Below are 25509 nucleotides of genomic sequence, written 5' to 3' on the forward strand. Positions count from 1 at the left end.
ACATCATATACTTGGCAAGATACAAGACAACATTTCAGTTATCAGTCCACATATCATGCACACAAAGCATAACGGTGAATCATAGTCAAGGCATGGTGAACATCCCTCAAACCTAGGGGCCTCGAATGCAGCTTGTTTTAATGGCTGCCATTCTGTAACTTCGTCTGTACCAAATGTGGCACTTTTAGCAATTTTTTTCAATGTTAACCAGAACGATTCGTTAGCCAGGCGCCGGTGGCGTACACCTGTAGACCAGTATTTTGGAGGCGAGGTTTTGCGGATGACAAATTTTGCGAAAATGCCCTCCCTACGTTAAGGCATCGAGTTCATTTTCACGTGTCGGGGATTGAGTGTGATACCCCTCGCACACATGGGTTTTCTCTTTGTACACCGGTCTCCTTCCACATCTATACTCACAAATCGAGTTGGCCAAATACATGCCAACCGTAGGACCACAGAACTTGGGCAATTGCCGTCGCCGATTCTGGCTGCCTTCCCGCTGGCCTGCGGTTGCCCGGTGCTCTGTGCAGACAACCGTACGCTTCACAAACCCTTACAGCGCATTGCGATGAATGACGCTCCGTAACTAACAAAACAACAATTCATGACCGCCATTAGCAGCTGCCCTGCCAGAGCTCTTGTGCCAATTCTTTGCGAGCAATGGTGAAGCGTGCTCACTGGGTGGCCGGTAAAACAAAAATAGCACAGGAAAAAGGGCACAAGTGAAAACTAGAAAAAATGGCAGAGTGAACGGGTTAGGGTTAATCATCTCTTTCATTCAGATCTGTATATAACTGTTAGTACAGTATTGTGCCATGTTTTCCTACTTACCACTTGTGCCATTCTTTCCTGTGCCAATTTTTACCGATCGTGCTCACCGCCTTGCCAGAAGCAGTGCGATGCTCAACCACGACATCACACGCGTGGCATTATCGCCCCCTTAGAATCAACCCATTCTCCTCGGTACGTCAATTAAATTACTGGACAGCGCGCCACTGATCGTCTTGAAACAGGAAACTTCATTCACCTGACTAACAGAAAATAGAGATACGTTGTCATTGTTTTCATAAAAAAAACGAAACGGCCTCCTTTGTATGAGGATTTGGCAACAAATATAAGGCCTGATTGATGTAAAATTTTAATGAACATACAGTACGGGCACTGGTACTCATGCAAAGGCGCCGCTGGCTTTGCTGCCAAAACCCGCATTGCAGGAAACACCCTGCTCGCGTACCTGCCACAGTAAATCAAATTTAATTAACTTTGTTGCTCAAGCATGCTTATGCCTCACTCCACCCCCCCCCCATTACAGAGTTGAGTACATATTTTTGAATAATATATAGTCTTTATAAATATGGCTTTGATATTTCATGGCAGGTATTATTTTAATGAATGCCATATTGGCAACGTTTGGGTACCGGCAGAAGCACAGTCACACATGCTCATATTTATCGTACATTGAACACAGAATAAAGGATTTGGGATATCGTAACGAACACCAAACATTGTTTTGGACAAATTGCACAACGCAGCAATAAATATGTTGTGAAGTTTAATGGCCGGCAGTGTATTTATTGCAAATGCATAAAACCGATTCCTTATAGCACATTACAAATTGGACGTTTTTATTCGCAAAATGAGCCATGCAATTTCTCGAGACCAAATTTAAAACCATTTGGGTTTTTTTTTATTACATCAGTTACAATGAGAACTTTTACACGAAACAAATGTGCGAGACGCCAAGGGACATATTTACGTCTTCCTCCTGGAAATGCTTCTTGTAGCCTCTTCTGGTTATGTGTTCATTATCCAATGTTACCTTGGTTACCGCCTTTAATCCGATTCGTGATCTTTAAACAGCTGTACACGATATATCAGAGCTGTTTTTAACATACACTGTACAATTAATCATCCATGAGAAAATAGTATACAGAGCATATCAACATATACGTATGCTATGTTTGGTATGTATATACAGAAACGTGTATATGCACGCTTGTTATAGAAGACCAGCAGGCTGGAACGCCACTGATGTTTTCTTTTCCTGTTGGTGAGATAAAACAATCATTCCTGTTTTTATTAATGTTTCACTCGACCAACTTGCAAATACACAAATCCAAATATATCGCTCGTGATTTATAACACACACACGTTCGCACGCCCATCTGTACTGATATATATATCGTTGAACGAACAATATATTTCACGTTTTTCTTTTATTACACATTCATCTTCGTGGACACATACAGTAGAAACGTGAATTTCCACAGGCAAAGTCTAATTACGTGCAAATAATCTAGTGGCAGAGAGGATCGGTGGCGCAGTGGTTTGCAAAGTGGACTGTGAACCCGGCTGCCTGAACATCGATTCCGGATCATTGGCGGGCAATGTCCGAATTGGTTCTCTGGGTCCAGCGTTCAACAAATCCGCACTGAATAGCATGGTTCAGGTCAGGTCAAACAACTCCCCATGACCGACAATGATATAAGTCTTCACGCAGCAACTCATTGACAACGAGCCGTGAATTAATGGCAAAGTCGTGTCGGATTATCTCTGTTAATACGAGCGTGGGAGGGCACTCATCTGTGTAGGCGGCTCAGAATTGGTGGCAACAATTTCATATTTCCCCCGGTGGAGTCCAGTTTCTCGTGAGGATGAACGCCTCCCACAAAATGGTTCTCGTGTCATCGCAAACCCCGCACGCGTGATCGGCTGGGTCGACCTCCACCCACCCCCGATCAGAAATTTGAAATCGCAACATTTCGATAACAACAGCGAGTCAATCTCCCTGAACACTGTGTGTGATAGTAATAGGTTTTTACCAGAGGTGGGACAAAGTCATTGTTATGCAAGTCCAAGTCGAGTCGCAAGTCATCAAATTCATGACTCGAGTCTGACTCGAGTCCAAGTCACATGACTCGAGTCCACATCTCATAGGTGGGACAAAGTCATTGTTATGCAAGTCCAAGTCGAGTCGCAAGTCATCAAATTCATGACTCGAGTCTGACTCGAGTCCAAGTCACATGACTCGAGTCCACATCTCATAGGTGGGACAAAGTCATTGTTATGCAAGTGTAGAGAGGAGCCGACACGAGATTGCAGGGGTCTCGTCCTTTATTCCTTTCCTTCCATTCACACCTGTCGCCAGCCGTCCCAATCCCGTTCCCGCCAAAGGCCCCCCTTTCCCGCCCGTTCTCCCCTTATATCACCTCGATCACCCCTCCCCCTAACCCATCTATTGGTGGGAATCCTTCCCCTGACACCCCTACATCACCCCCCCCCCCCGGAGAAAAAATAACCGTCCTCGGTTCTGCCTCCCCCATGGACCATTTAAGTCTCCCCATGCCTCCCACCACTGACAGTGACGACAGCCCTTACCCCCCCCCACAACCCTACAATGCAATATAACACAACAAATCAATTGCGCGGCCTGCCCAGGTCTCCAGCCAGCATCCCGTAACAGCCCGGACATCCACAGGCAGCAGATGACCGTGGCGGCCCCCTCCTTCGAAGGCCCTCTCGTCGCGGTCCCTGGTTCGGTGGTGCCGGTGTCGCCTTGCCTGGCGCCGCTGTCTCTCCGGCCCCCGCTCGTGCCGCCGCTCCGTCAGGCCTCACATGGGGTGCTGTAGGTGACAAGGGAACACAGGGCACCGAACCCCCTGCCGGTCGGCGCGTGGTGGTCGGCGACCTTGGCCTGGGTAGGGATGATGATGATGTTGGCAGTGATGTTGGTGGTGATGTTGGTGAAGATGACGGTGGAGAGATGTATGGCTTAAGGCGGGTGGGGTGTACAAACCATCGTCGCTTACCCAGTTGGACCTGGACGCACTGCGGTCGGAGTGCTTTGATGACCTCGACCGGCCCTTTCCAGGGTCGGTGCAGCTTTGGTGAGAGGCCAACCGGCACCTGAGGACAGTGTAGCCATGCCTGGTCCCCAACTTTAAAGGGCTTGGCTGTCACTGTCCTCTCCCGTATCCGTACATTACTCTCTTGGCTCGCGGCCGATGCGGCCTCGGCTGCTTGGCGGGCCTCTCTCAAATAAATGAGGGAGGTCTTTAGTGCCTTCGGCCATGCGTCGGCTCTTGCCGGAATGTCCGTCAGCTGCACCTCAATAGGCGGAACGGGATCCCGTCCGTACATCAGGAAAAACGGCGAGAACCCCGTCGCCGCGTGTGGGGCCACCCTGTACGCCGCTAAGACCGATGGAATGTGGAGGTCCCAGTCGGAATGGTTTTCGTCCACCACTTGGGACAGCATGGCCGCTATGGTGCGGTTAAGCCGCTCTACCATCCCATCGGTCTGGGGATGATATGGAGATGTTCGGACCTTTTTAGTGCCCAGGATAGAGCAGACGTCCTTCAATAGCTGTGAGGAGAAATTCCTGCCCTGATCCGTGAGCAACCGCTCCGGTGCCCCCTTATCAAGGACATAGCCTCCCACGAAGGCATCGGCGATGGTCTGTGCCGTTTGGTCCGGGAGGGCCCACGCCATCGGCCACCTCGTGCAGTACTCGACTCCGACCAACAGGTATTTATTTCCCCGTGGCGTGACCGGCAGCGGTCCCAAGATGTCCAACGCAACCAATTCGTTGACCCTGGTCACCGTGATGGGCTGTAGGGGCGCCCGGCTTACCCGGGGTGGCGGCTTTCGCCGCGCACATTCGACGCAGGTAGCGACCCATCGATGCACGTCAGCGGTCATACCTGGCCAAAAGTACCGACCCTGTAATGTGTGCAGTGTCTTCCGCCCTGCCAGGTGCAGCAGCTGGCGGCCGTGTACGTCCATAACCAATTGTTGACGCAGCGACTCCGGAACTACCAGGCATCGCCGGCGCCCTGTCGGGTCCCATCGCATGAGGAGATCCTCCCATACGATGTACTCCTCCCCCCCTGCCTCTGCTGAGGCGCGTAGTGTTCGCAGTGGGGCTTCCTCCAGCTGTAGCCGTCTCCAATCGTCCAAGGTCAGCCCCAGGTCGTGGTCGGTCAGCTGGACCTCACCCTGTGCGCCCTCCGCCGTGCGTACAGGAGCGATGACCGTCCCCTCCGGCCTCGCCTCCTTGCAGCGTGCCCCGCCTGTGGTGCATGCACAAGGGCCCTGGGGCACCAGTCGGGACAATGCGTCTGCGTTGGCATGTCTGGTCCCTTTGCGATGCACTACTTGGTACCTGTACTCCTGCAGGCGTTCTATCCATCTGGCCAGCTGGCCCGAAGGCTGGTCGATGCGGAGCGAATACTGCAAGGCCGCGTGGTCAGTGCGGACCGTAAATTTGCGACCATACAGGTAGGGTCGGAATTGCTGCACAAAGTGAACGACTGCCAGGAGTTCCCTACGTGTGACGCAGTAGCGCTGCTCCGCTGATGAAAGCACGCGACTACCATAGGCGATAACCACCTCCCGACCCTGCTGGACTTGCGACAAAACACTGCCGATGCCCACATCGCTGGCGTCCGTGTCCAGGATAAAGGGGAGGCCAAAATCCGGAAAGGCCAATGGTGGTGCATCTGTCAGACGTGAGCGCAGCTGCTGGAATGCCTCTTCCTCCAGAGGGCCCCAATAAAACCTCTGGTTCTTCGCCGTCAACACGTGCAAGGGCTTGGCAATGGTTGCGAAGTTGGGCACAAACCGGCGGTAGTAAGAAACGAAACCCACAAACCGGCGTACCTCCGGAACCGTTGTGGGAACAGCCCAGGCCCTCACGCAGGCCGTCTTTTCCGGGTCTGTAGCCACTCCCGACTCACTGACGACGTGGCCCAAGTAGCGTACCGACGACTGCATAAGGTGGCACTTCGACGGCTTGAGCTTCAAGTTCGCGTTCCGGAACCGCAGGAACACCTGACGCAATCGGTCAATGTGTTCCTCGAATGATCGGCTGAAAACAATGACGTCGTCCAGGTAGATGAGGCACGTTTCCCATTGGAGGCCTGCCAAGGCCAACTCCATTATGCGTTGGAACGTTGCCGGCGCCGTCTGGAGGCCCATAGGCAGGCAGTTGAACTCGAACAGGCCCTGTGGTGTCCGGAATGCTGTTTTAGGCCGGGAGTCCGCGTCTAGTGGGACCTGCCAGAACCCGGACAACAAATCCAGCGTACTGAAAAATTTTGCTCCCGCCAGTGCATCCAATGAGTCGTCGATACGTGGTAGGGGATATGCGTCGGCCAGCGTGACGGCATTGAGGCGTCGGAAGTCCACACAGAATCTCAGTGACCCATCTGACTTCTTGACTAGGACCACCGGTGCCCCCCAGGGACTCGAGGATGGAGAAATTATGTCGGCCCGCAGCATCTCCTGCACCGCTTGTTGAATGTGCCCTTTTTCCATTGGGCTCATTCTATATGTGTTTTGGCGCAGGGGTGCGGCATCTCCCGTGTTGATGTGGTGCTGTGACAGATTTGTGCGCCCTAGGTCGAACGGTCCCCGGCTGAACACGTCCGAGAACTCCTGCAATAACGAGTGCAGCTGCTGTTTCTGGTCGGGCGGCAATCCCGGCTCAGGCCCCGCCAGCTGGTCCATCCACGATTTGGCCCCTCTGTCCTCGGACTGGCCGATGCTGCCTACAAGCTCGGGCTCTGTCCCTGGGGCTCCTAGTGACAAGGGACTAACGTGGGCCAGAACTGTTCCCTCCTGCACCGTCGCTGTTCTATCGGAGGTGTTCAGCACCTGAATGAACAGATGCTGGTTCCTCTGTACAATAGTTTCGGCCCCCACCAGCGCATGACGATCCATGGCCGCTGACGCCGGAGACACCAGGATGGGTGAGTCTGGTCGGGCTGTCACGAGGGGGGACCGATATTGCAGCGGAACCAGCATCTGGGCTGCCGGGGGAATGGAGACAGACTTACTGACCAGAGCCTGCACGTAGGGTACACCCCGGCTGGCCCCCTCCGCCTTTAGGAATTGGAGATGCGTTCCCTGGACTTCCACCCGCCCATTGGCCAGATCGATTTTCATTGGCATCCGCCTCAGAAAGTCCGTCCCCAACAGGCAGGGTACGGGCAACGTTGCGGAGACAAGGATGGGTCCTGCTACCGAAAGCTGTCCAATCTGTATCGGGGCTTCAACCTGGCCCAGGAAGCCCATGCTGCCTCCATTTGCTGCAATGAACGTTGTCTTGACGGGGACTAAAGGTCGGATTTTATCCGGCAGCATCTCATGCATGGTGCTCGAGATGATCGTGGCTGATGCCCCCGTATCGACCAAGATACGTGCCGACACTCCCGCGATTTCACCGACCAGGACCGAGGTTCCTGACGTGGCCGCTACCACCCGCCTTGCCAGCTTCCTCCATTGTGTGGCTGAGTCCGGCCACTGACCAGGCGGCGTCTCGTTATCCTGTGGTGCATGGTGAAATGATGGGGGATGGGTGTGGATGGACTGAAGATGGGGTTCCTCCCTTTGGAGTGCGTCCCAGCAGGGTGAACGCGCCCTTGTTACATAGTGTGGGCTTACCCCTGGGTTGCGGGCTGGGCTCTCTGTGTAGTGCAAATTGCCCCCCCTAGGTGACGTAGGATGGGCCCCCCTTGTGGTGTGGGGGGGCCCCCCCATTGCAGGGGGCGGTGGGGACTGGGGGGTGGGCCTTCCCGTGAGCCCCTCCCTTTCCTTTGTCACGGGGGCGTGGTCCCCCTGGTTCCGTCTCGCTCTGTCGCAAAGCGGTGGTGAGGCGGGTCGTGGAATTGCTCCAGGGCGCAATGTCAATCGTGTGGGCTGCCTCCGCCCCCGGGCCGTTGCCCCTGGCAACTCGCCGGCGTTGCAGGTAACTGGTGACGTCACGCCCGCCGGTGACGTCACGCCCGCCCGCGAACCCACGCCCGCCCGCGAAACCACGCCCACCCGCGACGTCACGCCCGCCCGCGAAACCCCGCCCGCCCGCGAAACCACGCCCACCCGCGACGTCACGCCCGCCCGCGAACCCACGCCCGCCCGCGAAACCCCGCCCGCGCGCGACGTCACGCCCGGCATCGACGTCGCTGCCGGCCGCGACGTCACTTCCGCCCGCGACGTCACCTCCGTCCGCGACGTCCCTCCCGGCGTCGGCGCGACTCCCGGCGCGGTCCCCGGCCTCGGCGCGATCCCCGACGCGGTCCCTGGCCCCGGCGCGATTCCAGGCGCGGTCCACGGCCCCGGCGCAATTCCCGGCGCGATCCGCGACACCCCTTCCGACCGCGACGTCACTTCCGGACGCAACGTCACGTCCGTTCGCGACGCCACTCCGGGTCGCGATGCGACCACAGGCCCCGGCGCTATCCCCTTCCCCCGACCAGAACAGCGGGGACCGGGAAACGACACCACCGGCGCCCACCCCGAGGAGACTCCCGGTGAGTTCGCGGCGTCGGAAGTGTAATTACCCGGCCCGCCCGAGAGGCCGGGTGGGACGGCGTCACTCGCCTGGCTCCTGTCGGCGTTCGGCCCCGGCAGGTTCCAGGTGACGTTGGCGGCCTCCGGCTCCGTGCGGCACCCCCTCGCCACATGCCCCTCGCGACCACAACGGTGGCAGACCCACGGGGCGTTGCGTCGGGGGGGCTCGGCGCGATGTTGTAGAGGCGGCTGCCAGCGACGCGGCGGTTGGTCCCTCTGCTCCGCCAGTCCCCGGATCGCCGCGTACACCTCCCGCAGCGATGGCTCCGTCTCAGACGTCGGCGGTCCGTCCCCAGATGCCCCACCGGCAGCCTGTGGTGACGGTGCAGGTTCGGCGGTTAGTGTCGCTGGACCAAGTAGCGCCGCGGCAACGGCTGGTCTGTTCCCCCCCGCCGCGCCAGCCACCGGGCCCACGGGTGGCGCCCGGCCCATGACCTGCTCGTGGGCTTGGATGGTCCGGGCAGCCCACAGCGAGGTGCGTTCTTCCGGCGTCACTACGGGCATTACAACGCCGGCGCGGCAAGCGTAGGCGATGAGGTGCTCGACCACGAGGTCCTCGAGCGCTTCTTCAGCCAGGCGAGGGAAAGCTCTCCTCGCCAACACGAGCAGCGCCCCCCTGTAGGCTAAAGGGGATTCTTTAGCCCCTCGCTGGCGATCCTGGAACCGTTTAAAGGCTCCTTCCGCCGGGCAATAGATCTCCCCCAAAGCCTCGTAGGCCGCCTGTAGCGTGGACTTGCTGTGCGAGGGAAGGGAGGTGTAAGAGGAGAGTGCTTCTTTGCCCAGAACAGATGGCAGCGCTCGTAGGGCCTCTTCGTCTGTCCACTCGAGAGCGTGGAAGGCAGCCTCGAATCGGCGGACAAACTCCTCCCAATCTTCTTCCTCAGCCACAAACTTGTCGACGGGCCCCAGCCGACGCGGCCGTCCGGCCACCTGCTCTCCGTGTTGGGTGTTTAGCCCTGGGGGTTTTGGCGGGAGCGGCGGCGGCTGGCGTGACGAGGTTGGTTGCGGCTCCTGCCCGGCCGGCTGGTCGGCGTCCGGTTCCCGTGGCCTCTCCTCCCGTAGTACGCGTGGGGGTGGGGGTCCCGGTGCCGGCGGGCCCCCCATAGGGAGCCTCTGCAAGAGCTCCTGGAGCGCCCTCTCCACGCGGGCCATGCGGTCCTCCATGCGATCCTCCAGGCGATCCGGGCCCCCTTCTGCTGCTTCTGACAGCAGGCCCCCTTGTTGCCCAGGATGTGAAGGATCCCCGGCCCCTGCTTCCTCCTCCCTCGGCTCCCTCCCGCGAGGATTCTTCTTTGTAGCCATTAGGATCCCACCGCTGCCACCAAATGTAGAGAGGAGCCGACACGAGATTGCAGGGGTCTCGTCCTTTATTCCTTTCCTTCCATTCACACCTGTCGCCAGCCGTCCCAATCCCGTTCCCGCCAAAGGCCCCCCTTTCCCGCCCGTTCTCCCCTTATATCACCTCGATCACCCCTCCCCCTAACCCATCTATTGGTGGGAATCCTTCCCCTGACACCCCTACACAAGTCCAAGTCGAGTCGCAAGTCATCAAATTCATGACTCGAGTCTGACTCGAGTCCAAGTCACATGACTCGAGTCCACACCTCTGGTTTTTACCCTTTCAACTGGTACAAAAACTGACACCTTTATACAAGGCATCATGTTTGCAATAACCACAACACAAGCAGTCAACATGCAAACAAAAAGAAACAACTCTGATAATGATATGCACTGTCCTTGAAGTTGATTGGTCCACACCAGAGACAGCTTTTCTTAGAGCCTAGTCTCACATGGTGTTGGAAAAGGCGTCATCTGGTCCAACACCAGAAAAGCTCTCGGGTGTGGACCAATCAACTTCAAGGACAGTGCATATCATTATCAGAGTTGTTTATTATTGTTTGCATTTTGACTGCTTGTGTTGTGGTTATTGCAAACATGATGCCTTGTATAAAGGTGTCAGTTTTTGTACCAGTTGAAAGGGTAAAAACCAATTACTATATTTTGCCACTGGTAAAGGAGATGTCTCATAGTGTAACTGTGTGTGATGCAACCTCGCCGGATATTGAGCGCGCGTTCACTCACGTAAATTGGGGGGTGGGGGTCAATCTCGTAAGCGGCCGTGGCTGATAAAAGTGTGAGCGTGCGTCAGTCAGGGGAAGGAAGCGCGGATGACACGGTCGTTGAGCTGCTGAGTCGGTCGGAAGTTGTCGCCAAGTTGACCGTCGCAGCCGTCGGAAGGCGCCACTCCCTTGCTGTGCGTGCGCAGCCTCCGAAACTCCTCGATCTGCCCGCGATGGTCACAGAGAAACAACCCGCAGATCACCGCAGCCCGCCACTGCTCCACCGCCGTTGGCATCAGGGGACCGTCCATAAGTGACGTCACGCGATTTTGGGCTATTTTTGACTCCCCCCCCCCCCATCGTCACAAAAAGTCAGACCCCCGCCCCTCTCAAATATGACGTCACAAAGCTCTGCCCCCCCCCCCCCCCAAAATATAAAACATGCTTCAAATCGCTTTAAACTATTGTTATTGTAGTGCGTATTTAATGTGGCGCTGCACTCTGATGTTGTAGGAGAAAACATTGATTAAAAAGTATATTTAATTAAGTAGAACGTGTCGTCTATATTTATTTAAAGTTGCGCATTTTAATGTAACGTCACATTTCTCAACCCCCCCCCCGCTCGTCACACATCGTCACAAATGTCTGACCCCCCTTAGGTGCGTGACGTAATTCATGGACGGCCACTATCTTGCAATTAATCAACAGCTACAGCGCATCACCACTGTTCACTGCCGCGCAGCGCCAGACTGATCCACGAACAGATCCGATCTCCTTCTTTCATATAGCGAGGCGTTGATCAACCACGATTATATAAGTTCATGTCGAGGTTGGTGAGCGAGCCGGTGGATGGCTTTTAGGAGTGGCCACATGGCGAATATCTTAAATGCTGCGGGCGAATGATCGAAGCGCGCAGTGGTATATGCTATGTGCTCCGTGGTTTGGGATTAGTGACCGATGTCGCACTATCGGCTGTCATTAATTGTCCGTGGATATCGGAGATAGCCACCCCAGCCGTACGATGCAGAACCATTTGAACTATAGAGTTCTAACTAAATCACCTTCCATTACGTATCTCCACATCCAAATAAAATACAGTTCCATCCATTGGCCTATGGGCATTCAAGCCTTGTGATTATCACTGTGTGAAAGAAGTTCAACATACGTACAACTCAGGACCAGTTTTGTCAAATTTAGAGTTCGTCGGCAAGAATAAATCTCAGCAAAAAAAGATGCTGACTGTTTACCGAATGTTATTGGTGAGTGCCCTCGCCTCTACAAAATGGGCCATCAGTAACAGATTAATCATCTTCCATGGCATATCCCAACATAAAAATTAGATAACGTTTGGTCCATTTGCCTTCTACACCCATCAAGTATTATTAACACTGCCAGAGCGCGATTAATCAGAGCAGTATGTCATCACAAAGCCACTTCTGCCCAACATCACATTTAACACCGTAAGCACAATCACGGCGTAATTAATCCAAGCCTGCGGCACGTAACCGCTGGCCTGCACGCTGCCTTGCTGTGTAATGCTGCTCGAGTATCATAAGTACGTTAACACTATTGCAGTGCAATTAATCTCCAGCTACAGTGGCATTACTGGTCACCAGCTGACTCGCCACTATTTGTCCTATCAACACTATTCACACTTTTGTGGTCCAATTAATCCACTGCAACAGTTCACCATTTACTGACCATCGCTGCCCGGCACCACGCCGACACCACCATTTATTATGGGCGCGAGAACCATAATCACCACTATGGTGTGTAATTAATCTACAGCCAGAGCACATTGATGGCTCTTCGCTGCCTGCCATGTAGTTACACACACGGCTCCACTATCACCAGAACTATTAACAACACGACGGTATTGGCACCATCGTAGTCTCATGAAATCCACAGCCGCACTGCATCGCTGGCTAATAACCGCTCAGCCTCCACATTGCTCTATTACCATTAAGCACGAGCACTTAATTCGGATTGCCGCCACCAATCCAACCCACCCCCTGCCGCTCACCACCGCGGCAGTCACTTTTTTTTTCATTTTCATCGTTTGAGCTGGCGGGACGATGTCGCTCGGCTGGCCCTGGAACGCCTGGGAATTCCCTAGGAAAAACTAGAGTCCGTCGCCTGGGAAAAGGAGGTCTGCACTGCTCTCTACTCAACACGCTGCATCCGCGACCCTCACCTGGACACGCGGATTGAGAAACGAACGCACGAGTTTCTATGAATGTAAATTTGCTCAAATAATAACTGCAGCTATTTTGCATGCGTTTCAAAGCAATGCATTTACATAGCAGAGCGGCAGATTTATTCCACAGCAGTGAACCGGATATAATTACACACTGCACAGATGGTTGGCTTAAAAATGTAGTTTCAACAAAATTCATGGATTTGGGGATGTTTGGAGGCATTGATATTGATCGCAAATGTTCGTCGATCAATTAAAAACGGCACTAGATTTGTTGCAGATCAGAGTTAACAAGTATTCTGACATAAACGTGCATTCATTATGTATGATTTGCGGCAAATACTCACAGCGCGTGTGTATAAATAATTGTCAGTGACTGCTATGTATGTAGGAGAACATGCATATCTAGGCAATTTTTTAATGTGGATCGACATCAGAATTATTAAATGAGAGGTGAACAATTACAGCATAGAGTGCTTTTGTAAAACTTCACTTCTTTTTTAAATGCTCATTAAGAAAACAATCAGTAGGGATGTTGCCATCTGTCACATGTGGACGAGATACGCACACACTGACGACAAAAAAAACGAAGGCTGAAGAGCTGAAAAGTGAGCAAAAAGGCATGAATTGATTGAAACTCATAATTACACTGACAGAGGAAGAAAAATAACACGGATCAGGGAATCATCACCAAGTAAGGGGCATCACATTGACTGTCAAGGAACGTAATTGGACTCGGCCAGGATGCAGCTGCTGGTCGAGACTGGTGGTAGAATGGCAGCTAAAGGAGGGAATGCGCCCAAGAAGACAAACCACCGGGTAGATGGAGCGATGAGGTCGTGTCACACGCAGGAGCGAGACGGAGTGTGGCATCGCTGAACCGCTAGGAACGGTGGTGGCGTGGCAAGGTTTAGGCTTTCGCGAACGATACTATTCTTCATGAAGGTTTTTTTTTGTTAGATCGCTTAAATATATGGATCTGGTTGTAATCACCAGCGAAACGTCGTACTCGATTGTAAATGTTGTCGGTTTACTCGCCATCACACCGATGTGCTGAAGTTATAGCTAATTGGCACGTTTTGTTCACGTGACAAATATTACTAATCGGCTGTGCCGGGTGGTGGTGGGTTAACCACACATATATATTTACTACTCCCAAAAACCTTCATTATGGGTGTGGTAAGGCTTTTAACCGACCCTGGGTTAATGACGGCGACGAGGACGACGAAGATGATGCATGTGGGCTGGGTATCGTGGCACATGCTTGCGTGCGATCGTTATGGGAGCAGGGTTGTTGGACTCGCACAGATGTTGTGTGCGATCGGCACGTGTCACGTGATGCACGTGCGAAGACGTATAGCGAAGTAAGCTCGTGAGCTGTGTGGAATTTAAGCGACCTCGCCTCGTGTGCCTCGGCCATCCGAAGGTACTCCGGTTTCCTTGCGCACACAAAACGTTCTAAAAATACAAACTCACTGGCACTCGGGCCAAGATATTTCTGGCTAGACAACAACATTATATAACTAATATCCTGGATTAAGCAGCATTCGTTTGAGACGAGCATCAAAGAGAGCTGTAACAAAAGCGAGCAATACTACTGCAGCAGCAGGAGCAGCAGCAGCAATAGGACCATCGTCACATTGGATTTGATTGGTGTAAGTCTGCACGTTTTCTTTTCTCTGTACATTACGTTGTGACTACTGGGTGAAAGGCACTTTAGAAGTGTACACTATTATTATCATCATCAGTGATAGTAGTAGCAGCACTAGGCATATCATCATCAGATTCATCAACCAGTTAGCGGTGTGAAGCAGTAGCTGTCAGGCTGCAAGCGATCACCAAATTGTTGACCCACATACGCTACTGGGCGAGCTGCGTTACTACAAACTTCACAAACTTACTTTGGTAACGCATTACAGCTCAGGACAGAAAGCCAGATGAAACAGGCACCTTAAGCTGCCCCCCCCCTCTACTCCCGTCCCTGCCACACGTGAACCTCTCCCCACGGAGGAATCTGTCCTTACTCTCCAAGGGACTTTGATTTGTATCGTTCAACTGGAACTGCTGACAAAAGGCGTAAATGTCACCGTGTCTTCCTGTGCGTGCATTTCTTTGGTCATCGTCCATCTGCGTCACACAAAAGTATTCGCCGCAGTAAACTTATGAAAACTACGGTACATTCATTCACAAATCTCTTGCTGAGTGAACCTAATTGCATTTTCACCAACATAGAAATATAAAGAAAGTTGTAGAGATGGATATTAAAAAAGGTCGTGCTAGATTTTTTTCATGCCACAAGTTATGTCAATCACCATTTGTTCCACCCTTGCGAGAAACGCAGAGGCTTTAACCTCGGATCTCAGAGTAGCAAACTTAATACCTTGACACAGCCATTATCCCTTGAGACAAGAGACAACTTCATATTCTGACATTTTAAATTCAAGGTATCTCATGAAGCCACAATCTTATAATCTACCTTTCATGACCTGCTACTCACGGGCTCAGCAAAAGTTGCCAAGAAGACATGCAACATGATTCGCAACACAAGTCATGAGACCTTTTCCTTGAAATGAGCATTAACTCTAAGTATGTTATGGCTATGGGAAGATTACATTGATGCCAGAAAAGACATATATACATACATAGCTGGATAAATAAGGCAAAGCTGAGATGCAGTAGCGATTTGATGTATTTGAAACTCTATATCTTTTTGTTCTATCTGGAGACAAATCTCTCAAATGAAAGTCTAGACCGTAACCCGAGTGCATTATTGGCATTGCCAGCATTCAGATGAAAACTGGATTCACATTCCAGTATGTGCACAGTAAAGTCCGAACCTCTATTAGCTTGGTCGGGTGACTCACGGCTCAGAGCACAGGGCCAACGCCGCTGAGATGCCAGGTTTTAATCCAGGCATCAACCCGTGATTGAATCGGATTCTCAAGTGCAGATAGTAGATGGGTCTCAGCCCTATCGCCAATGACTACCCGTAGTAGTGCATGTAATAAATTGCACGGATGAGCATGTGCAGACAAATGGTCATTCGAATGAGTCCCAGCAGCAGTGCCGTGAAATCTTCGGCAGACCGTTCCATAACACGGCGCGGTGCACCACAGTGTGAGGGTGCCACACGTGGGGGGGAAGTGCAGATGCATGCGTGTATGTTGAACTTCTTTCGCACCGTACGTAGCCATCGGAGGTGCTCATAACACGATGATGATGATGGTGCCAATAGCACGAGGAGAACAAAATTGAGGAAATGTAAAAAAAACACCGAAATTTTCATTTGAAAATAACAAAGCAATAATACATCACGTACTCAAGAATAACATGTATACAATATAAGATGTATGGTTCTTGTGATGCCCTCAGTAGGTGCACCTTGTCAAGTTTGCCAACCTAGGGACCATTCCACCGTGCTCATGGGGTGTGAGTAGCAGGGAGAGGGAGCCAATACCAAATGAATAAAGACATTTAAACTTTTACTCTACAACTTCCTGACGAATTTAATTTCTATTTTCATTTAAAACAACCAGCACACTTTACCTTTTGATGAACGTTCTCCCTTTGGAAAGTTTGGGTGGCTGACTCGATATATTATTACATTTCGTGCTTACTGGCCCAGCTAAATAAATATCTGCAGATGGCTTTGATCATGACAAGGGCTTCAGTCTCTCTCAAACCCTATAAATGATGCCTCTGATCATAACCGGGATCAGCAATTACTTTAAATCCAGTGCTCAACACCCACTTTTCCCAGAATGGCTTTTCCTTCATTCCCATTTAATGCATGCATGTGCATGAAAACATCGATAACATAACATTGGGTAGGTTTCAAATATTTCCAGCAAAGTGAGGAGATGGACGTGACGATCAAACTCAGCACATGACGGTTGGTGCGGTCATGCTTACCTATTCCCCCTTTGTGTTACCATAACCTCTTCTGTGTGTGGTCATATTGAGGCGTTCTTACTACAACTGTTGTTTAAATCAACAGCCTCAAGCACAAGCCACTTAAAACCGGCCCCAGTGTTCGCGGTTTCCACAGTCATGATGACACAGCCGTACATCTAACTGCAGTACCTTTCAAAGCCTCTACATAAAGAGACTTTGTACAAAGGGATTTGGAAAACAGAGATGCCTGGTTAAAAGAGGCATTTGAATATACCGCAGACAACTCTTTCCTTTCTCTCAGTCATTATAATGATGGTCTGTTGTATTTCTGTGTCATCTCGTGAAATACACACGGCTAAGACTGGGGCGGATGGGTTACAAGAACTGAGGGATTTCTGATATAAGGACATGTACACTTTTTAGCGTGTCACCACATTGTCATTAACAAACACTGCATTCTGAATTGAAGTTGTGGATTCTGGCAGTGACATTTCTTGTGCATACAGAATAAAAAGCAAGGGTCATATCCAAAACCGTGACTCAATACGTGATTTTGATTTAAAGCTTTCGTGACTGCAGGGATTCATATTCTTGGTTCTTTCGGTAAAGTTACGCATTATTTTCCTTCTACGTGACTTTACCGAAAGAACCAAGAATATCAATACGTGATTTTCACTTTATATTATTGTCAATTTTAAATATTGAACGTGGAAACACGAATTCAGCTTGAGCTTCGAAAATAACACCTAACAGGTATTGTTTTTGAACGTCCAATTACCAAAATGTTGGTTTTAACAAAGGATCTAACTGTACAAATGTGGGACTTGGGTCTCAAGATACATCGAGAGAGCAATTAAAGTAAGCTGTCATTAAAATAACACGTAGAATTAGATTTCGGTTTTTATTTGGCATGTGTATATGCGTAAACATATAATGCAGACAGTCCTCTAATAGCTGCTATGACAATATTACTCGTAGAATAAGCTCCCAGTAAGCCACAGGCCCAGTGGTGCGATGGAGATGCCAACGCGTTGGGGTTTCCTCAGTGTCAGCGCGTTTGTTTAAACACTTTTCGAGAGTAATCCCAGGGCAGAGCATTCCCCCCCCCGCCCCCCCGAGATTCCAGCCCAACAATATTGACGACAGCCCTTGGCTTAAGTTGTGTTTTTGCGATCGGAGAATGCTGATAACATTTTCCTTTTATTCTTCAGCAAATGTGACCTTTTTGCTCCTCGCTTTCAGGAGCCGCTCGCTGACACGCCTCTGCGATGATCTGCGCCTGGAGTAACGCGTCCCCTGCTGCGCTCAGAGTCCCCGTCAGAGAGAGTGTGTGTGGGGGGGTCATGCGTCGCCCTTCTGCTTTGTGAGGTGCCGATGGGAGGAGAACCCCATAGGTGAGGACCGCCCTCAAAGCAAACGCCGGCCTGCCGAGACGCCGATGACGACGGCGGCGGCAGGGACGAGAGATTTACCTGGGCGTGGGAGAGGGTGAGCGGGTATCGAAAGAGAAGCCACAGCACGTGCTCGCAGCACGGAGGCGTCGTCAGGGAACCTTCGTACACCCAGTAGTCGCGCAGCAGGGGGTCTGCGACACGTCGGAACACACAACAACAACAACAACAAGAAAAGCCACGGAATCCCACATTCAAACCGTTAGGGCAGGGTGCTTAGTGAGTCTTGATGAGCTTCTCACCGTTTACGCAGTGGGCAGGCTGTCCCCACGGCTTGTCACAGAGGGCCAGTCTATGTAAAGCCACTGTCAGGGTGCCGCCCTGAGGCATAAGGCCACAGCAGCAGTAGGAAATCAGAATCTCTATTTAGACTGGACGAATCCGATGAGCTATGAAGCTCTATTTCATATTGGCTTGACAGCAAGTTACAGCAGTAAACAATATTAACAACGATAGGAGTGCAAAATAGAGAAAACGGTAAAAAAGTCACTAAATATAAATACATCGCTCATTATTTAAGTCCAAAATGTCGATACTGTACTGATGATTTCCAAGAAGGATGAAACCGGTAAACAGTTAGAAAATAACATGGCCCACAGTTTTAACTCTGTTGAGTCGGTGGTGTAAAATAAGGCTGTGTGCATTATACAGGCATGCTGTCGTGTGACATAAACAGCCTCATGGGAGGGCCATTCCAGTGGTCACAATTGTGCCTTTTGTTGCTGAAAAATCGCCTTTTGCATGTACAATGGCTCCAGCATGCAGGATAAGTTTCTCATAATATTTAGAAAGTATTATAAATTGTCGCCATTGGGCAGAACCAAAATATAACATAAAAATAAAACATTTGGGAATTCATACTTGGACTATAGTAGATCTGGGGGTGCTTATCTGTGTTGGTAGCCCTGAGCCCATTGTGAATATTCCACATTCCTATGGTGGGCACCAGTCTATCCATAAGACCATCGTCAAATCAAATTCATTGATTAAAATCGATTATTCCGCTCATGATGCATGCATGGGAAATTGCGTGTGAGAATTGGTTTACGCAAACCACATGCACATTGCATGATAATGTTACGCAGTATCCCGCGTAGGACCAGGCGAACGAGATGAACGAACAACAATCATACAGACAAGATTGCAAAACGAGTCAACAGAATTAACGCCAGAGTAATAGCGTGATAACGATACGCTCATGCATATATGCTACCCGTCATCACCACAAACAAGCACGATAATTGCACAGTCTTGCAATGCCACGATCCATTTCGCTTCGGCACAAAAGGACAATCTCATCAATCCATCTCTGTGGTTGGTCATCCTCCATGGTCAGTGTGGGATCATGAAATTGGGCAGCATAGACATGGAAGCATAGAAGTATAGTACCACAATGATTGTGCTGCACTGCCCTCTAATGCCCACCACATAGTCCGACCATACACAAATACCACTAAGAAACATTTATATGTAGATGTGTTTAAAGGGTCACTGATAGATGTAGTAAAAGCATAACAAGAAAACGTAACGCAGTGACGAAATGAGTAGCAAGAAGGCTGGGATGGATTAACCCCTTCTGTGAAGAAATACCCACATTGAAACAGGCAGATCAATGTTTGTTCTGATGAAGTGGTGCCACAGCTTTAGGAAGAGCTGCTGTTCCTCAATTTCCTCCCTTTGACCTACTCTCCACACGTGCTAGATTATTGCTTGCGGCCCTCATCCCGACATTATTTGTGTACATCAAGGGTTGTTTTCCTGAGGCCTTCACACAATAACACTCTACTGATGGCCAAAATAGCGAATATAGTTTGTGAGTGATTTCGGCCAACCAATATATATGAAGAAAAGCATACGTGCTATGAAGAAGGGTAATTGCTAAAACGTCGCCTGTTAAATAGGTTTTCCTTTTAAGGCCACACTATTATTGAACAGAGGTGGGACAAAGTCATTGTCATGCAAGTCCAAGTCGAGTCGCAAGTCATCAAATTCATGACTCGAGTCTGACTCGAGTCCAAGTCACATGACTCGAGTCCACATCTCATAGGTGGGACAAAGTCATTGTTATGCAAGTCCAAGTCGAGTCGCAAGTCATCAAATTCATGACTCGAGTCTGACTCGAGTCCAAGTCACATGACTCGAGTCCACACCTCTGTTATTGAATGATTAAAAAAGATTGTTTAAAACTATCAGGTCTAATCTATCAGGTCTATTCAACAAACCCACAACACGGAAGCCCCTTTTAGTCACATTGCAGCTTGTTGGGATGCATTTTTTCCCCCCACTGACTCTGAATGAATATATACATGAATTTGTGCTGCCAATTTGACAAAATAAAATGTCACTACTCATTAATCAGCGTTGCACCTGTTGCATTAAATTTGCCAGCATCTCTGCAAATGAAATGGCAGCATTCGCTGGTTATCTAAGGCTGACTTGACCCGGGCATTGCCATTGCGGGTACAGTGAGTAACTGAATTTGTTACGCATATAAAATGAGGGCTTTTGGGATGAATGCCAAAAAAAATCCCAGGTCATTCCCACGGATGCACAGAACATGAGTCACGTTGCCAAGCAATTATATCACACATCGCATCTTCAACAACATCATCATGTATCTTCAAAGACTTTATCATAACCGTCATCGTTATCCCTTCTCTATCTGCTGCTACGTGACAGGCCTGTCCATACGTTGTAGGTGCCATTGCTCCTAGACCTGCGTTGCTGCAATCCATATCACATCTTAAATTTTCTCCCCGATTTAACTGCGTTGTCCTTTTCTATTGTTCACGGCTGGGTTTTCCATTAGAAAATGCATTGACTCCATGGCAGTGATGTGACCGATTTTATGTGACTGGGGGGGAACCAGTCACATCATTAATAATAATAATACATTAGAATATCAGTGATGTGACCTGCTCAAGGTCTGTACGCTTGTGTTTAACAACACAAGACGACCCCTTGATCTTATTTTCGTATGTGACAATTAATTTGCGCACCTACTAAAGACGTGGTAATGACAGGAGATTTCTTTTATTTTTATAAGGCAGTATGTGTACCAATGCTGGTATTTTTTGTCAGACACCAGGAGAAGCTTATTTAAACAAGAACCCACCGCTAGATTGTTTTAAGTTGTATGATATTGACCTGGCCAAATAAAATCATCATCATCAAGTATTCTGTCTATGGACAGGTCTGGGGCACAGTTGTTTCCTCTATGTCACTCTCGTCTTCCGATGCTACCTTCATCCGTCTCATGAATCGTATGGGTAATCTTTAAAACATGGCACTTTTCAAAGAAGTCACAACAGAAGATGATTGCAATGAAACTTTCATCGTTTAAATTTGAGCCGTTCAGTAACATACATTTCGAGTGTGTGTTTGTTTTTATCACTGTTGTTGGTGGGGGGCTCACTAGCGCAGGTCTGACCGGGTTAGGCCGTAGTCTGTCTCTGGGGGGGCATCTCTGGAAAACAAATACCTCGTCATATATAATATATTAGGCCATTTCATCACAGGCACTGTCAACTTAAACTCTGCTTTGGGTCAACAAATATTGAATGGTGCTGGTGCCCTTCATATTGTGGCACACACACATGCCGGAGGGGGTGGGGGGGGGGTTGTTGCAGAAATAATAAGAAATACTGGAGCTAAGGGTGAACGCAGCACACAAACAGAAACACGCACGCACGCATTACATACAAAATGGAAAAACGATCGAACATTTAGTCCTGCGGATTGTTGGGACAAGCGCTGTTCGTGAGCGACTATTATGGCCGGGACGGTTGGTACAAGCGTGTCGCCTGGTTCATGGCACGAGAGAGTGTAAACCAATGCACCGCAGAGCTACACATCTCCCCCCCCCCCCCTCATGTGGGTCTTAAAAATTAGAGGGTGTGAGATGGTGAGCTTTGCTCTTACGAACAAATGCCATAGTGGGGTGTTTAAAAGAGATGGACCCAATTTCAAAGCAGTATATTTCACGATGGCAACAGGTTACAATTACACACAAAATTACAAACGGTGTTAGACCAGAGGATGCCTTTTGGCGTCTTAGACGAGGCTTAAAAGAAAGCTGTCTCTCGTGTGGACCAATCAGTTTCAAGGACAATGCATATATTATCAGTGTATGTGTTTTACTTGCATTCTGACCACAAGCATTGTGGTTAATGCAAACACGATTCCATGTAAAAGGTTTCAGTTTGGTGTTTTAACATCTTAACACCTGTTTTGTTGCCAGAAAAAATGGGAAACCCCTATTATCAAGCAGAAAACAGACAAGCCTACAGTTCAATGTGCGGAGCGCAAAGAGCTTCAGCTCTTTTTGGCTTCAAATGGTGGTGCATACATACGCGGCGAGTGAGTACGTGTAGGTATATACATTATTCAAGCCACATTACAAAAGCAATCACGATACAGTACATCTTTCATCAGTGATGGGATCAAAGATATACCCAACTCCCTACCTACCCGCCTTCACACCTCCCTGCCCTACGTTCCTACCTACCTACTCCTGTACCTACATATCCTTTGTTTTTTTCGGTAAAGTCACGAAGGTAAAAAAATAAAATAAATTAAATCACGACGTTTCGGGCGCAACACAAGCGTCCTTCTTCAGGTGGGGACAACTTAGCGACAAGTAATTACTCGTCACAGCCACCTCTGAGACACACTTAAGCGGTGTGCTTCCACCACTTAAGCGGTGTTATTTCACCATTTAAGCGGTGTGCTTTCGCTAAGTTGTCCCACCTGAAGAAGGACGCTTGTGTTGCGTCCGAAACGTCGTGATTTAATTTATTTTATTTTTTTGCCTACGTGACTTTACCGAAAAAAACAAAGGATATGAATCCTTGCAGCCACGAAAACTTCAAATCTAGAATTAATACCTACATATCATTCCTTCCTACATATCATTCTGAATTAATTTCATACTAACTCACCAACCTACATTGACACCTACCTTCACACCGACCTACCCACGCATCTGCCTATCTACACATGCACCTACGTATCTTTATTCATACCGACCGACCTACCCACCTACCTTTATACATACCTATCTAACCACATACCTTCATACCAATCCACCCACCTACCTGTACCTACCTCCCGACCTTCACACCTACCTATCTATCTATCTGCCTTCATATCAATCTAACAATCAATCTGTCCACCAATTTACCTACCCACTTACTTACCTACAACAAGAAGTTCAGCGTATTGCAGTGTATTAATACAGAATGTGCAGTCGAGTTTTCCAGACATGTACGTAGCATGACATTTGCAAGTTATGTCGCCAACAAAAAATCAAGAAATACTGTAAATGTAACTTTGCTGATCTGTGAGATGGCTTAGTTGAGCTATTACTGAATGTGAGTGCAAATTGAAGCACTCAAATATTTAATGCATTAAAGGAATTATCTTCGAACGAAAATATGTGCAAAGAAAGAGGTACCTGCTCCATAACCTCAGCCAATACCTCATGTTGTCACATGTAACAGGACCCTGCGGGGTGGGCTGGTAGGAATAATACTTAGTACCGGTACAGGGATATCGACTGGGTATAGAGGAGTTAAAGTAAAAATTACTGTATTCTAGTGTTTAAAGTTTCGCCGTGAGGCGCCGGAAGCGACGGCCATCTTGTTTATTTCACAGATCGCAGGGGGAGTGGGCGGTCATCTTGTCGGACAGGGTCATGCCAAGTGTTTGCAGTAGGGGGCGATGTTGATACACGGACGGACGGACGGACGGACGATATAATCTATTGGTGGTCTGGTCCACTTCGTTCCTACCAGTATAATAGTTCCTCTGACACATGGGATGTTGACAAGTGGCACTGTCGGTAGTATGTTAAATGTTTGTCCACTGAAAATTGAGTAGAAAACGGACAACTCAAAACAAAAACCTGTAATGCATATGGTGTTTGTAAAATTAAATAATGCAGTGATTTTTCTAAGAACCCTAAATATGTATTTGCAAAAAATAAATAAAGAATCGGCTGGATATAACAATATTTGAACAATCTTAAGCGCCTGGAAAAAATAATTTTGTGAGGTTTTAAATGTAATGAGAGTTGCACTTTCCCATTAAAAAGAGATTGCATTATAAAGAGATGTGTTTTGTTCAACGTCCCGTTGGCTTCGTAAATAGCTTCTGTTGGTAGCATACAATTTGAGGAAAGCACACGTGCTTTGCAGAGAGCCACATACGTTTAACTAAATAGTCCAAGCAAAAAAATTGAAGGAATTTAATTTTATTTCAAGAATTAGATTTTTTATCCAAATTGTAGTTGCTTGCATTGACTTCTACATAATGTATAGTGTTGATTTTTCTCTCCCACGCTTAATATATAACTTGAGTCTTAGCAATGTCTGCTATGAACGTGTGCTTTTACAATCGAGTGTTTTCACGGTAAACATCACACTCACCAAACCAGACAAAGATCCCCCATATAGCCTTCAAAAGACCGTTGGGGCAAGTGGTGTTAGCGAGCACCTATGAAGGCCGGCACGGCACACGCCAGGGCGGGTGACCAACACCACACCCGGTTGCCTATGTCTCCTAAATGCAAATGTTTACACACCGCACCAGGTACCCATTTAGGGCTGAGTCAATCTAGGGGAGGCTCAAGACCTGTTCAGATATTCATCACCGATATTGGTCGTGAGTGGGTATTGAACTCAGGTTTGCCGGGTTTGTAATGCAGTGTGCTAACAACTGCACCACTGCTCCCCACAGCATTACCAACTGACCCACCAACAAAACTAAACCAATCAGTTTCCTTGCTTATTATCGAACTGGGTTTGCTGGGTTTGCAGTGCAGTGCGCTAACCATTGCAGTACCGCTCGCTCCCACTGACAAATACACACTCCAGCGGGACATTGCGTAAAGTTTACCTTCTTTTCATAGGTAATCGCTCATTAAGACAATTGGCGTCTTTTTTTTAAGTAAAATAATTATTTATCAACCCCACCTCCTTTTTAATAATATTTCAAATGCATAATACGCATTCCATCCTAGGACCCCAATGGGCAATGCATTGAAAGCAGTAAACTAAAACAGAACCAGGGCAACCGATCAAACTCAAGAGGTAAGGCCACTTTAAAGAGGTGGGTTTTCAAAGCAGACTTAAATATATCTACTGACTCTGATTTTCGGATTTCAAGCGGCAAGGCGTTCCATAGCTTGGGTGTCACGCTAACAAAAGCTCGATCGCCAAAAGAAACGCAACCTAGACCTGGGAGTGCTGAGTGGTTGGAGATCAGAATACCTTAAGGACCTTGATGCAATATATACATGTATTATTTCCTGCAAGTAATATCAGAATGTAGGATTTACACCACTGACTGGGCCACGAATGGAGACGCTTTGACGTTTGTGATCTCCGGATTTAGTTTTTCAACTGTAATGGGAAAATGTTGTGGATAAAACTGCATAGATCGTGCGTCTCTGCTCTTGGCACCTCTTTTGAATGCGACAATGTAGAAAAAATTATAATTATAATAATACATAAATTAACCTGCAATATTATTTCGTTAATTAGCTGCACTATAA

General features: G+C 49.0%; 2 protein-coding genes across 4 annotated transcripts in view; both read right to left on the reverse strand.

The window, feature by feature from the left end:
- Positions 1 to 1539: 1539 nt before the first annotated feature.
- The window catches only part of CA8 (carbonic anhydrase 8 (inactive)), a 61680-nt gene continuing 37710 nt past the window's right edge, over positions 1540 to 25509 (reverse strand). For 2 of the 3 annotated variants that reach the window (XR_013586148.1, XR_013586147.1), the window contains 3 exons: positions 17976 to 18088; positions 10435 to 10636; positions 1540 to 2044 (listed from right to left, as the gene is read on the reverse strand). Coding sequence is in view for 1 of the 3 variants with exons in the window: in XM_078602059.1 (XP_078458185.1) it covers positions 10502 to 10636; positions 17976 to 18088 (248 nt within the window). In the remaining 2 variants the exon portion in view is untranslated. Of the gene's footprint in view, positions 2045 to 10433; positions 10637 to 17975; positions 18089 to 25509 lie in introns of those variants that run through there. The other variant, XM_078602059.1, reaches the window with a different exon arrangement.
- Positions 3295 to 9838, reverse strand: LOC144723343 (uncharacterized). The gene is made up of 2 exons (XM_078602057.1): positions 8383 to 9838; positions 3295 to 3623 (listed from the first exon to the last, which is right to left on the reverse strand). Exons 1-2 carry the CDS (start codon positions 9652 to 9654, stop codon positions 3612 to 3614), a joined length of 1284 nt encoding a protein of 427 aa, XP_078458183.1. The 5' UTR covers positions 9655 to 9838; the 3' UTR covers positions 3295 to 3611.

This window comes from Lampetra planeri, chromosome 17, assembly GCF_965212315.1.
Source record: "Lampetra planeri chromosome 17, kcLamPlan1.2.h2, whole genome shotgun sequence".
NCBI classification, from domain to species: domain Eukaryota; kingdom Metazoa; phylum Chordata; class Hyperoartia; order Petromyzontiformes; family Petromyzontidae; genus Lampetra; species Lampetra planeri.